Source organism: Anopheles bellator, chromosome 1 (genome assembly GCF_943735745.2).
Source record: "Anopheles bellator chromosome 1, idAnoBellAS_SP24_06.2, whole genome shotgun sequence".
Taxonomy (NCBI): Eukaryota; Metazoa; Arthropoda; class Insecta; order Diptera; family Culicidae; genus Anopheles; species Anopheles bellator.
In genome coordinates this window covers 50,572,862-50,583,074 of record NC_071285.1, presented here as the reverse complement: position 1 = coordinate 50,583,074, position 10,213 = coordinate 50,572,862, and the positions used below count along the sequence as shown (strand labels likewise).

The following is a 10,213-nucleotide window of genomic DNA, read 5'->3' as shown; positions in this document are numbered from 1 at the left end:
GTAAATTTATGGGATAATGTATTGTAAACTCACACAAAACAATAATGAGCTTCTTAAACAAAACCGTTCAAAGATTTAACTCTGAAAACACGTCTTAGATTGGATAGAAATGAGAAAAAATTGATAAAACTAGCGAATGAGTAATGAACGAAATGCAGAAACTGGAACGCTGCAACGGATTGGGTCGCTACCATTCACCACCTTAGATAAAGGTGATTTTGGTTCGTGTCTGGTTAACCTGCCACACGTTCAGCTCCTCGTACTCCTCGATGCACGCGTCGATCTCGTCCGGTTTGTAGCCCTTCGTCGTGCAGCGTTCCATTATGTCGGAGACCTTAACCGTTTTGCTTTCGCCGGCCAACTCGCGCACGAGGGCAAAGATTTTATCGGAAGTGTTTTGGACACTGCAACAAAATTGAGAGCGTTCAGAATGATGCAACAAATTCAACCGTCCCCAGTTAGTGCCCCCCGGGCGATACTTACTGCGTGACACGTTGTTCGGTCTGGTTCAGGGAATCTTTGGACATTTCAAGCAAACGAAGGGCCTCCTGTACGTCATCCTTGTGTACGGTATCGGACAATCGCAGGCGAGCCAACGCCGTTGAGAGGCGCAGAATTCCGAGCAGATTGCGGGCGGATGTGAAGGTCATGTCGCGACCGTTGCGCGCTTCACGGCGCAGCTCAACGTACGCATTGACGATGTAATCCGTTAACTCGGGCGTGATGACGGGAGTCTTGCGCTTACAGAGCGAGATGTAGCGCCGGATGAGTGCCATATCGAGTGTCTTGATGCGCGACGGTGGCTGCTTGCCGTGGCTGTGCACGTACGTGATGTGTTTGGCTAGGCGAAGATCATTGTCCCGATCCGGTACATCCTGGATGAGCCACAGTAAATCGAAGCGCGACAGTAGTGCCGCCGGCAGTTGAATGTTCTGCTCGATCGTACGCCGTGGATTGTATCGTCCGTACGCCGGATTGGCGGCGGCCAGGATCGACACGCGTGCATTCAAGCACGTCATGATGCCCGCTTTAGCGATCGAGATCGTTTGCTGTTCCATCACCTCGTGAATCGATACGCGGTCCCCTTCGGCCATTTTGTCAAACTCATCGATGCAGCACACACCCTGATCGGCCAGCACGAGGGCACCTCCTTCGAGAATCATCTCACCCGTTAGAGGGTCCTTCATAACGGCCGCCGTTAAACCAACGCCCGAAGAACCGCGCCCGGTCGTATACTGGCTGCGCATCGCCAGTCGATCGATGTACCCGAGCAGCTGCGATTTGGCCACACCCGGATCGCCCATCAGGCAAATGTTAATGTTACCACGAATCTTCATCCCATCCGGGCTCTTATCCACTCCGCCGACCAACAGCAACAGCAGCGCTTTCTTCACGTCCAAATGACCGTAAATCTCCGGCGCGAGACTGCTGGCGATCCGCGTATAGAAATCATCCTTTGCCAGCTCGTCCAGCTCTTCCTGCGTCAGCTCATTACTCAGCTCACCATCGTCGGACTTATTTAAACACACTATCCGATGCGCATCGACAAACGTTTCGCTCAGCAGTCCCGAAACGAGCGCCCGGAAACCCGTCTTCTGGATGGGCAAGAAAATGCCCGTCACCACCACATGATCGCCCGGTTGAGCGCAACGGGTCGTCTCGCCGCGACACATCACCGTCAGCGAGCGCGGTATGTGACCCACGGGCACCTGGTCGCTGTGTTCCTGCATTTTGAGCTCTTGGAACTTGACGAATTTCGAGCCGCGCGTTTGCAGATACAACCTACCGCCCGCCTTGTTCACTCGGCAGTCTTCGGACGGGCAGTCGATCGTTGGCCGGAAGCTCATGGCCGTCACCGGTTGATAAGTTTCCGAGCCGCACCGATCGCACGTGTACGTCGCCACCGTCATCATCGGCTTGACCTCGGTGCACCGCGTCACGATACCGCGCACAGCCACCAGCTTTCCGATACAGTCGGCCTTTACGTCGCGGATCGAGAGAGCTTTCGCAGTGCTCGGCGCCTTGAAGTACACATCGTACCGCTTCACCAGGTCCATCGGAATCGCGTTCCGTGGGTCGCGCACATCGTTCGGATTGTGCAGGCGGCCGTGCTCCATCAGCCGGTGCTCGATGTAGATGTCCAGGGTGTCCTTGTGCATCACTTCGTGCTCCTTGTACTGCGGCAGCAGCTCGAAGATGGCGTCCGAGAAGAGCTTCACGTAGCGTCGGCTGTTGGACTGCATCGCGAGCGCCAGTTCGTCCTGGTAGCTGGCCACATCGTCCATATCAACCGTAAGCTGAACCTGTTCGCGGTGCACTATTTTGGTCATCTGCCGCGCGTACACAAAGTTTTTCTTTCCATCATCTTCTTCGCGGTAAAACTCGGCCAGAAAAGACTTAATTGTTTCTATCGGGGACATTCACAAAAACAATGGTCACGAAATCCAATCAAACAGAGCGTTGCTGAGTTGCTTACCTTTATCGGCGGCGTAATCACGTTGCATTTTGGGGCCGGTTGAATTGCTTTAAGTTGCGTTGAAATAATGTTAAGTTTTCCCGATTCCAACAAGCCGATTGTTTCGCGTCCAGTGATCGTTTTAATACGCTGATGGCCGTAACGAACAACAAATGGCGCTCGTGTTCGCGCCAAAGCCAGCGGTAGCTCAATTTTTGAGAGGTCTCCGATTGTCGGAATGTCGGACTGTTGCTCACTCTGCTCAGCTGGTGCTCGGTAAAACCTAGCCATTTCGACTAAATTTGTTTATTTTATGATGTGCATTTAAATTAATTTTGAATGTGTAATATTAATGGGCTCTTCACCCGATCCATGTATTTCAATTGGCCACCAAAACTAACATTTACAAAAGTGTCTGAGACAGCACCACTGGGCACGCTCACTTTGTGCGTCATTTGCCGCTGTCAACGAATTTCACCCCCAGCCACGAACATCGAAGAGTCCAGCGAAGAAAAAGAACAATTTATATTTGCTTTTGTGCTACCCAAATCGTAGCCCGCATTCGGATGGTATTCCCGTACGGAAGGAAGTTATCGCTAAATAAATAACGCAATCCGGCTGCGCTTTCGCTGTTCGCACTCACTGTTTGCAAGTCCGTAAAACTTTTTGGCTGCTGATTGTCGGACTGCAGACGGGAGCGATTATTTAATACACGTACTGTGCTATGTTGGAGAAGAAGCAGGCGACGGCGAAAACAGCAACGCAGCGCTAGGGTGGCCATTGCGCCTCCAGGCCAAAGCAGTGACGACAAAATTGTTCAGCACTGCGATAGGGCAGTGTGCTACTTACGACCCACGGCAGGGCCAATAACGCGGACGGATTTAGAGAGGTAAGTGGCAACAGTACCGCATTATCAAGCAGTAATTCGGTCCAGTGTTTTCATTCTGGAGATGAAAAAATCGATATTATCCTCCGGCGGTGAATCATCAAAACAAAACGCACCGTCCTTTGTTTATTTTGATGGAGATGCGAATTCTTCTTATCTTATCGCCTGCGCTTCGTGCGGTGCCAGGTGGCAAAATTGGCGAATCATTAATTAAATTTATTCCTGAACTATTGACAACTCTGAAAAAGCGGACCAAGAAAAAGTAATCACATGACGTACCCAATTAATAACGTGTCGCTTTAACCATTTTCGTCGACAGGTCATCCGAAACGTGAACTGACTCGAAAAGCGGAAACGATGCCACCAACAAACAATCGGCCGGATGATTTGCCGCCTCCGAAGGCGGACTTTAGTGCGCCTCCGCCGTACGAGGCGCACGATTCGCAGCGCGATGAGTACGGACAGCAGACGGGTGTTCCGGTGCCGGAGCTCACGACCAAGCTGCCGACGTACGAGGAGGTACAGATGGAGAAGATGATTAACCACGAGCTCCCGTTGCCACCGTTGCCGCCACCGATGCCGCCGCCACCGCCGAGCATCACCTCGATGGGCCGTGGCCCGGTCGTGCCGGGTGGGCCGCAGGTTACGTTCATCGCAATCGATGCGGACGGCGAGAACATTAGCGCCGACAACAGTCTGCTCGGGACCGACATCGTGTTTGTGACCGCGTTTCTCATCGCGTTCCTCTTCAACTGGATCGGCTTCCTGGTGCTGACCTGTTTCTGCCACACCATCGCCGCCCGCTACGGGGCCCTGTCCGGGTTCGGGCTGTCGCTCGCCAAGTGGACGCTGATCGTGAAGCACTCGACCGATTTTGCATCCCACGAAAACTCCTGGCTGTGGTGGCTGATCATGGCGTTCGGGTTTCTGATCTGCGTCCGAGCGCTGGTACAGTACATCAGCATCAAGCGCACCTGGCGTCTGCTGTCCACGTCCGCCCAGGAGCGGTTGCTGTTTTTCTACTAAGCGAACCACATCACGAACGCGCGCACCGGAAGGAGAGCTTTTTGCTGTGCTGTGTCACCTCTCGATGTTCCCCACAGTATGTTTCCGCCCGCAAGTACGATCCGTTTGTGCACGTTCAACCGATCTCGTTCTCTGCTACGATTTGGTAGGATGGCGTTTTACTTTGTCTTTCGCGGCCTAGACATCATCAGCAGTGATTCGAACCCCACAGATTTATGCACACCGACAGTCGGCCGTATGCGTTCAGGTCCCCATTGAGTAGCATTTTCCGTTTCTAGGGCCGCATGATGGCGATTGCTTTTGTTACCTTACGAACCGCACGGATGTGTGCTGCGTGTACTTGTTGTCGTATGCATGTCCCCTTTTATGAACCTAATACATTCACATACCACATCCGAAGTCACCGAAACGGGACTCGGATTCGAGAGTTTTGGTAGGAATTTGATGTGTAAACACGAAAGCCACGTATTTTAGGGTGCCCTGGCGCAAATGAATTGAAGAATGAATTGACGTGAATTAACTGCTACATGAAACCATCACACGAAACCGTGCGGTGCGCACCAAGAAGTTAACGGGCACGGGTTTTGATGGGTGTGTCTCGCATTGTTGTACTTTGTAAATAGTTTGTAACACAACGAGCGAAGCAGCAGAAGCTTCGCAGTGGGTAGGGCTAGGGTTACACGGCAGGACTGGTATGATAGGACGATAGAGAGATAGGAAGCGAGAGGAAGTCGGACGTATGATGGAAAGTTATCACTAGCAGCAGCATACAACATACTAATGCTGCATCGTAAGCATAGAAGATGAACTCACTATAGATTACTATAAAAACGAACCCTCAGCAAAAGTTTATCTTACTATTTGTGAACACTCTTAAAAAGCAAACAAAAAAAGTATCAAAATATAGTCTATATGACCAAAAACCTCAAAACGAAGGTGGATTTCTTTCTGAGTTCTCTGAAAACGAGGAATATGCGAAACGCGGCCTTTGATTTGTTTGGAAGTTTTCTTCACCTTTTTTTATTTCTTGCTTCAACCACCAGGATGGAGGATTCGTTCCACCCCACAGATGTTCCTACGCGAATGTTGACCCACCCTTTCATATTCCTGCCACTCTCAGCGATGCCCTCGTCTCGTAGATACAGAGCGTAGAACAACAAAAACGACCAGTTCCGCCGCAGCGCGCATCGGTGCCAACAGTAGAAACCAGCTGCGGACCGCAGCACAACTACCGACGTGACGCCGTCGTTGTCGCCGCCGCTTACTTCTTCTCCTTCTCCTTGAACTTCTCGTCGCCCTTGCCTCCTCGGATACGTCCGGTACGGCGGGCAGCAATGAGACCGACCTTGCGACCCGGAGGCGTTCCGCGCTTAACGGTCGACGCCTTACCGATGTGCTGATGGTTACCACCACCGTGCGGATGCTCGACGGGGTTCATGGCCACACCGCGCACCTTCGGCCAGCAGTTGCGCTTCACCTTGTACTTGTGGTACGCACGACCCGCCTTCAGGATGGGCTTGTCGATACGACCACCACCGGCAACGATTCCGACCATCGCACGGTTGGCCGACGGCAGCACTTTCTTAGCACCCGACGGGAGCTTCACACGCGTCCGCTTGGTGTCCGGGTTGTGCGCGATCACCGAGGCATAGTTGCCGGAGGTACGCGCCAGCTTGCCCCGATCACCGGTCTTCTCCTCCAGATTGCACACGATCGTACCCTCAGGCATGAGACCGATCGGGAGCACATTGCCGATCTGCAGCTGAGCGCGCTTGCCACAGTACACGAACTGGCCGGTGTACATGCCCTCGGCCGCGATGAACAGTTGCTTGCACAGCCGGAACTTGTACGGATCGCGGAAGTGCACCACCGCCAACGGTGCGCCACGACCCGGGTCGTGAATGATTTGCTGTAACCAGAGGAGCCACAACATTAACCACCCGAGTTTGGGAAGCATCCTGCACAACCCGTACCTACCTTCACGACACCCTTCAGGTAACCGTGACGTTCGGCGTAATCGAGATTACGCAGTTTCGGCTGTCCCTTGCGCTTTTTGGTGTGTGCCCGGAACACGGATCCGGCACCTTTACGCTGCGCGCGAATAACGCGTCCCATTGCGACGCCTTAAAACTGCCGGGGTGGAGAAGAAGTGCGAAAAGGAATGGATTAATGAAAACTTCGAGTGCCAGCAGTCCCGGCTCGTGTCAACATCACACAGTCGGGTGGTCACGACTTGTCAAAAAACGCCGTAGCATTCCGTCCACGGTGAGCATGAAAAACATTCGCCACGAAATGGACTTTTCACGCCACAGGTCGACATTTTTCACAACCCACAGTGAACGAGGTGCTACGCGGTGTTTGTTGGCCAGTTTCTGATGCACCGAAATCGAAAGGATCACACTTACGGGTCTTAAATTGAATTTAATGATACACAAAATGTGTGTTCACTAGACTCTGCGACGAGCCGGAAAGAAAGAGAGAACAACCGAACTGTCTAAAGCAGGAAACGGCGAAACGCAAGCCCACTGACAGCAGCCGCGAGTGCGTTTTGGGAGCTGTCAAAGGATGCGTTTGTCATAACATGAAAACGCGTGACGTTGGCTAAAATGAATTCAAATCGACAGTTGGCCCGTGCGACGTAAAACGAATTTATTCATCTGAACCTTGCGGGCAAATGCCATTTTCTTTCTGTTCTGTGATATGTCCATTATGAAAGAAAAGAAAAGTGGTTGCAGTTTATTGATTTATTACATAAATACTTTTGCTGTTTAATAGCTTCACAAAACACCACGCAACGATCCTTCGCGATTGTTTCCCGTTCAGTTCAGATTTCCCACATGGAAGCCAGGTATGATTAACTTGCCGTGTCCTGTTAGATTTGCACCGATTTGTATGGTAAATGTGTGTGTATTGCATATTACGATAAAGTTATTTAGTCCAAAAATGTCAAGATCATACGATCGGCTGTAGCGAATTTATGCAGTTTGGTTTATAGATGGTTTAATTCTTTTACCAAAAACGTAGCTATTGCCCCGTGTTGCCGATACCTCATCCTCTATACATTTGTCTATTTCTTAGCCATCCTGTTAAATACGATTCAATGAATATTTCGAAAATTTCATAACGTTTTAAATTGATTCAGATTTCATTTAAATAATCTCTTGACTTTTCAATGGTAATCCAAACGAGGAGTCAGCAGCGGTTGTAACGTTTCTATCAACTGCTTGCAATAAAAATACAATTTGGTTACCATAGATTAAAACCGACTGGAGATATCGCCAATTGTACAAACCAACGAAGGGACGTCGAGCAAGGTTTGTGGCTACTTTTCTATGTAATTTTCTACTTTCTTTTGGAGTTGTCCAATTAAATTCGTCAATTTTGCCCGATTCCACCCAATGGAAAACTGTAAGGAACAGTAAGGAACAAACTGTAGAATCTACAGAAGCAGCGTAAAAGGGCGTTTCAATACTGATGGCAGAGAAGGGCAAGAAAAGTTTCATTTCAGTTTCAACCGTGCCGATCATGTCCTGTTCACCCCTGATCTGACTGCGATCTAGTTTTTTTGCGAAACGATACAACACTATAAGCACCAAACTCATCCTTTCTTGCTACCAACTGTCCCTCCATAAGATTTGGGAGAAAAGAGGTAAAATGTACATCATAAATGCAAGTATTAGCGTCCCCTGTTCCCGTACGTGCTGACCGTTCCAGTTTGTGCTATGTGTGGCGGGGTCGTTAGCAGCAGTAAGCGAGTATTGCCGATCTAGTGTATGATTTACAAGTTTGCAGTTCCTTTAATAATTGTACAAATATTGGGTTACACAGTTCGATCACATTTGGTTGTATTTTATGCATTTTATATATTTTCCTTTCCATAGATCATGTCGTTTCGTTTTCTGTTGTATGTTTTTCGAACCTCATTTTTTCAATCATTTTTCAATGTGTATATCAACAGTTACTGTTTGGTTGCTTGCAAGGGGAACGGAGCGGATTCGATTGCACAACTTATGAACGGACGCGTATAAAACGAACTGAAAAATGGGATTTAAAACGAAGAAACAATGGTTTGGCGTTTGCGAAGAGAATACTTTGAACAAACGAACGTTTTTTTTTGCGCTCCAGGAAAACCGAAAGTGATAAACACTTTTGTAGCGCCTTTAAGCGAGGGCTGAGAGGATATCTTTTACGTACTCACTTCTCATCGCACCGGGAGTCTAGAAACTATTGCAACAATACATAAAATAACTTTCCCGTGCCCGGTGACATCTTCGTTTCATTCCATCTAGAGCCTCTAAAATAAGTGTCACCAAACCACGGGGAGGACATACCTAATCGCTACTATCAACCTAAACACCCCATTGCCATCGTGTCCCTCTAAGAAACAGGCGAACGGCGCTAATACCTGGGAATGGAGACACGGAACTAAGCCCTCCCCATTTGCTAGTGGCCAACGATGCCATTAACTTTGTTTGTCGGTCCACCGATTGGGCTGGAAGCGCCATCGCCGCAGCCTACCGCCGTTGGGCTTCCACCGGCAGCGCCCGGAAGTAGTTTCAGACCACTCAGTAGCTTCCCGTGGACGACCGGCGGTGATTCACCCTCGTCCGAAGTATCCTTGCCGCTGCTTTCGTTCTCACCGGAACCGGACGAGAAGCCGGCGTCACTTGACGAAAGGACACTGCTGCCTCCGCTTCCGCCGGTAGCCGGAGCCGTCAGAAGTTTGCCACTGGAAATGACGGGTGTTACGGGAGCCGATTTTGCCTTCCCGACCACTTGACCGTCGCTGGCCGGCGATAGGAGAGCGGTACCGAACGAGGACGGAGGTTTGATGATGCTCGGTGTCTTTTTGTGGGTGATGGTGGGTGGTGTTGCCGGTGTCACGGTGCCCGGTGTTCGATTCGGAGAGGGCAACAGCTTCTGGAGCCTCGAAACCGGTATCCGGTCGCCGGTGGTGTGCTGCCGACCCGTCACGGCCAGCGTGCCAATGTGCGTGGTTCGAACGGATTTGCTTCCGGTGGCGGGGCTGCCCAGCGCTGCCGAGCTTAGGTTGTGGCTCGAGCCCAGCGATGTCCTGCGTAGTGCTGTGGGTTGGCCACCGGCCGTTGTTGGGGTCGTTGGCGCACTGCCCCCGGCGATGCTGTGCCTGACGGTGGACGATAGCTGCGTATAGACGGACGAGATCTGGGTTTTGTTGGGTGCGGAACGGGGTGTCGGATGTTGTTGCGATGTGGTTGGAGCACCGTTGACCGGGTGTGGCTGCGGGGGAGTACTGGGGCTATTGTTGGAAGCGCCCACCGGGGTTCGAAGTCCGTTCTTGGGCGTCACTAGATGTTGTTCATTGCGACTGCAACAGATGGGCGAAAGAGAGTTTTACTTATGATTGAAGACTTGGATAGGAAAACAAATGAGATTCCCGATAACAGATCTAAGAGTTGGTAAGGTCAACCCTTCAGAGAATTAGGATCAGTTACCAGAAACTCAGCATATCGTCTGAGAGAATGGGGTGTTGCAATGAATGGTTTCTCATTGGTTTGGAATGGTAATGGATGACAAATGTTAGTAACGTTAAGTTATTAGTTTGCCAAAGGGCGCGCGTTGTTGGATGGCACCAATTTCGATTCCTTTGCGGATGATTCTTGACGATGCATGGATGATACAATTAGCGGCATGATGTGAGCTTACGGGGACATTGCTTTACCTTATTCAACTGCTCGGGTTAGGCATGAAAAAACAGGGAATATAAATACGTTTGTTCTTGGTATGAAAAGATTCGCTTATCAAAACATGAAGGAACGTTAATAGAGCGTTACAATCCGCCACCGGGTGAACACTGGCCCTACGGC

At 50.4% G+C, this 10,213-nt stretch overlaps 4 protein-coding genes across 4 annotated transcripts in view; 1 reads left to right on the top strand and 3 right to left on the bottom strand.

Annotated features, from left to right (window-relative positions):
• Positions 1-11: 11 nt before the first annotated feature.
• On the bottom strand, positions 12-2,614 carry LOC131215659 (DNA replication licensing factor Mcm7). Its single transcript, XM_058210050.1, has 3 exons — positions 2,477-2,614; positions 484-2,407; positions 12-404 (listed from the first exon to the last, which is right to left on the bottom strand). The coding sequence occupies exons 1-3, from the start codon at positions 2,502-2,504 to the stop codon at positions 203-205; spliced, it is 2,154 nt and encodes a 717-aa protein (XP_058066033.1). The 5' UTR covers positions 2,505-2,614; the 3' UTR covers positions 12-202.
• A 358-nt stretch (positions 2,615-2,972) lies between these two features.
• Positions 2,973-5,288, top strand: LOC131212347 (NEDD4 family-interacting protein 1). Its single transcript, XM_058206185.1, has 2 exons — positions 2,973-3,344; positions 3,661-5,288. The coding sequence occupies exon 2, from the start codon at positions 3,699-3,701 to the stop codon at positions 4,365-4,367; it is 669 nt and encodes a 222-aa protein (XP_058062168.1). The 5' UTR covers positions 2,973-3,344; positions 3,661-3,698; the 3' UTR covers positions 4,368-5,288.
• A 72-nt stretch (positions 5,289-5,360) lies between these two features.
• Positions 5,361-6,863, bottom strand: LOC131205884 (large ribosomal subunit protein uL2). The gene is made up of 3 exons (XM_058198177.1): positions 6,773-6,863; positions 6,345-6,497; positions 5,361-6,276 (listed from the first exon to the last, which is right to left on the bottom strand). Exons 2-3 carry the CDS (start codon positions 6,480-6,482, stop codon positions 5,629-5,631), a joined length of 786 nt encoding a protein of 261 aa, XP_058054160.1. The 5' UTR covers positions 6,483-6,497; positions 6,773-6,863; the 3' UTR covers positions 5,361-5,628.
• Positions 6,864-7,136: 273 nt separating this feature from the next.
• The window catches only part of LOC131215794 (uncharacterized), a 28,034-nt gene continuing 24,957 nt past the window's right edge, over positions 7,137-10,213 (bottom strand). Inside the window, exon 12 of the mRNA XM_058210190.1 lies at positions 7,137-9,714. Within this exon, the coding sequence (XP_058066173.1) occupies positions 8,811-9,714 (904 nt within the window). The 3' untranslated portion in view covers positions 7,137-8,810. The remainder of the gene's footprint in view (positions 9,715-10,213) is intronic.

Coding starts and splice junctions, on each gene's coding strand:
- LOC131215659 (XM_058210050.1), bottom strand. CDS start 2,504: ATGCAACGTGATTACGCCGCCGATAAAG. Junction 2,408..2,476: donor TGATTACGCCGCCGATAAAG/GTAAGCAACTCA, acceptor TGTCCCCGATAG/AAACAATTAAGTCTTTTCTG. Junction 405..483: donor ACCGAACAACGTGTCACGCA/GTAAGTATCGCC, acceptor ATTTTGTTGCAG/TGTCCAAAACACTTCCGATA.
- LOC131212347 (XM_058206185.1), top strand. CDS start 3,699: ATGCCACCAACAAACAATCGGCCGGATGATTTGCCGCCTCCGAAGGCG.
- LOC131205884 (XM_058198177.1), bottom strand. CDS start 6,482: ATGGGACGCGTTATTCGCGCGCAGCGTAAAGGTGCCGGATCCGTGTTC. Junction 6,277..6,344: donor ACCTGAAGGGTGTCGTGAAG/GTAGGTACGGGT, acceptor CTCTGGTTACAG/CAAATCATTCACGACCCGGG.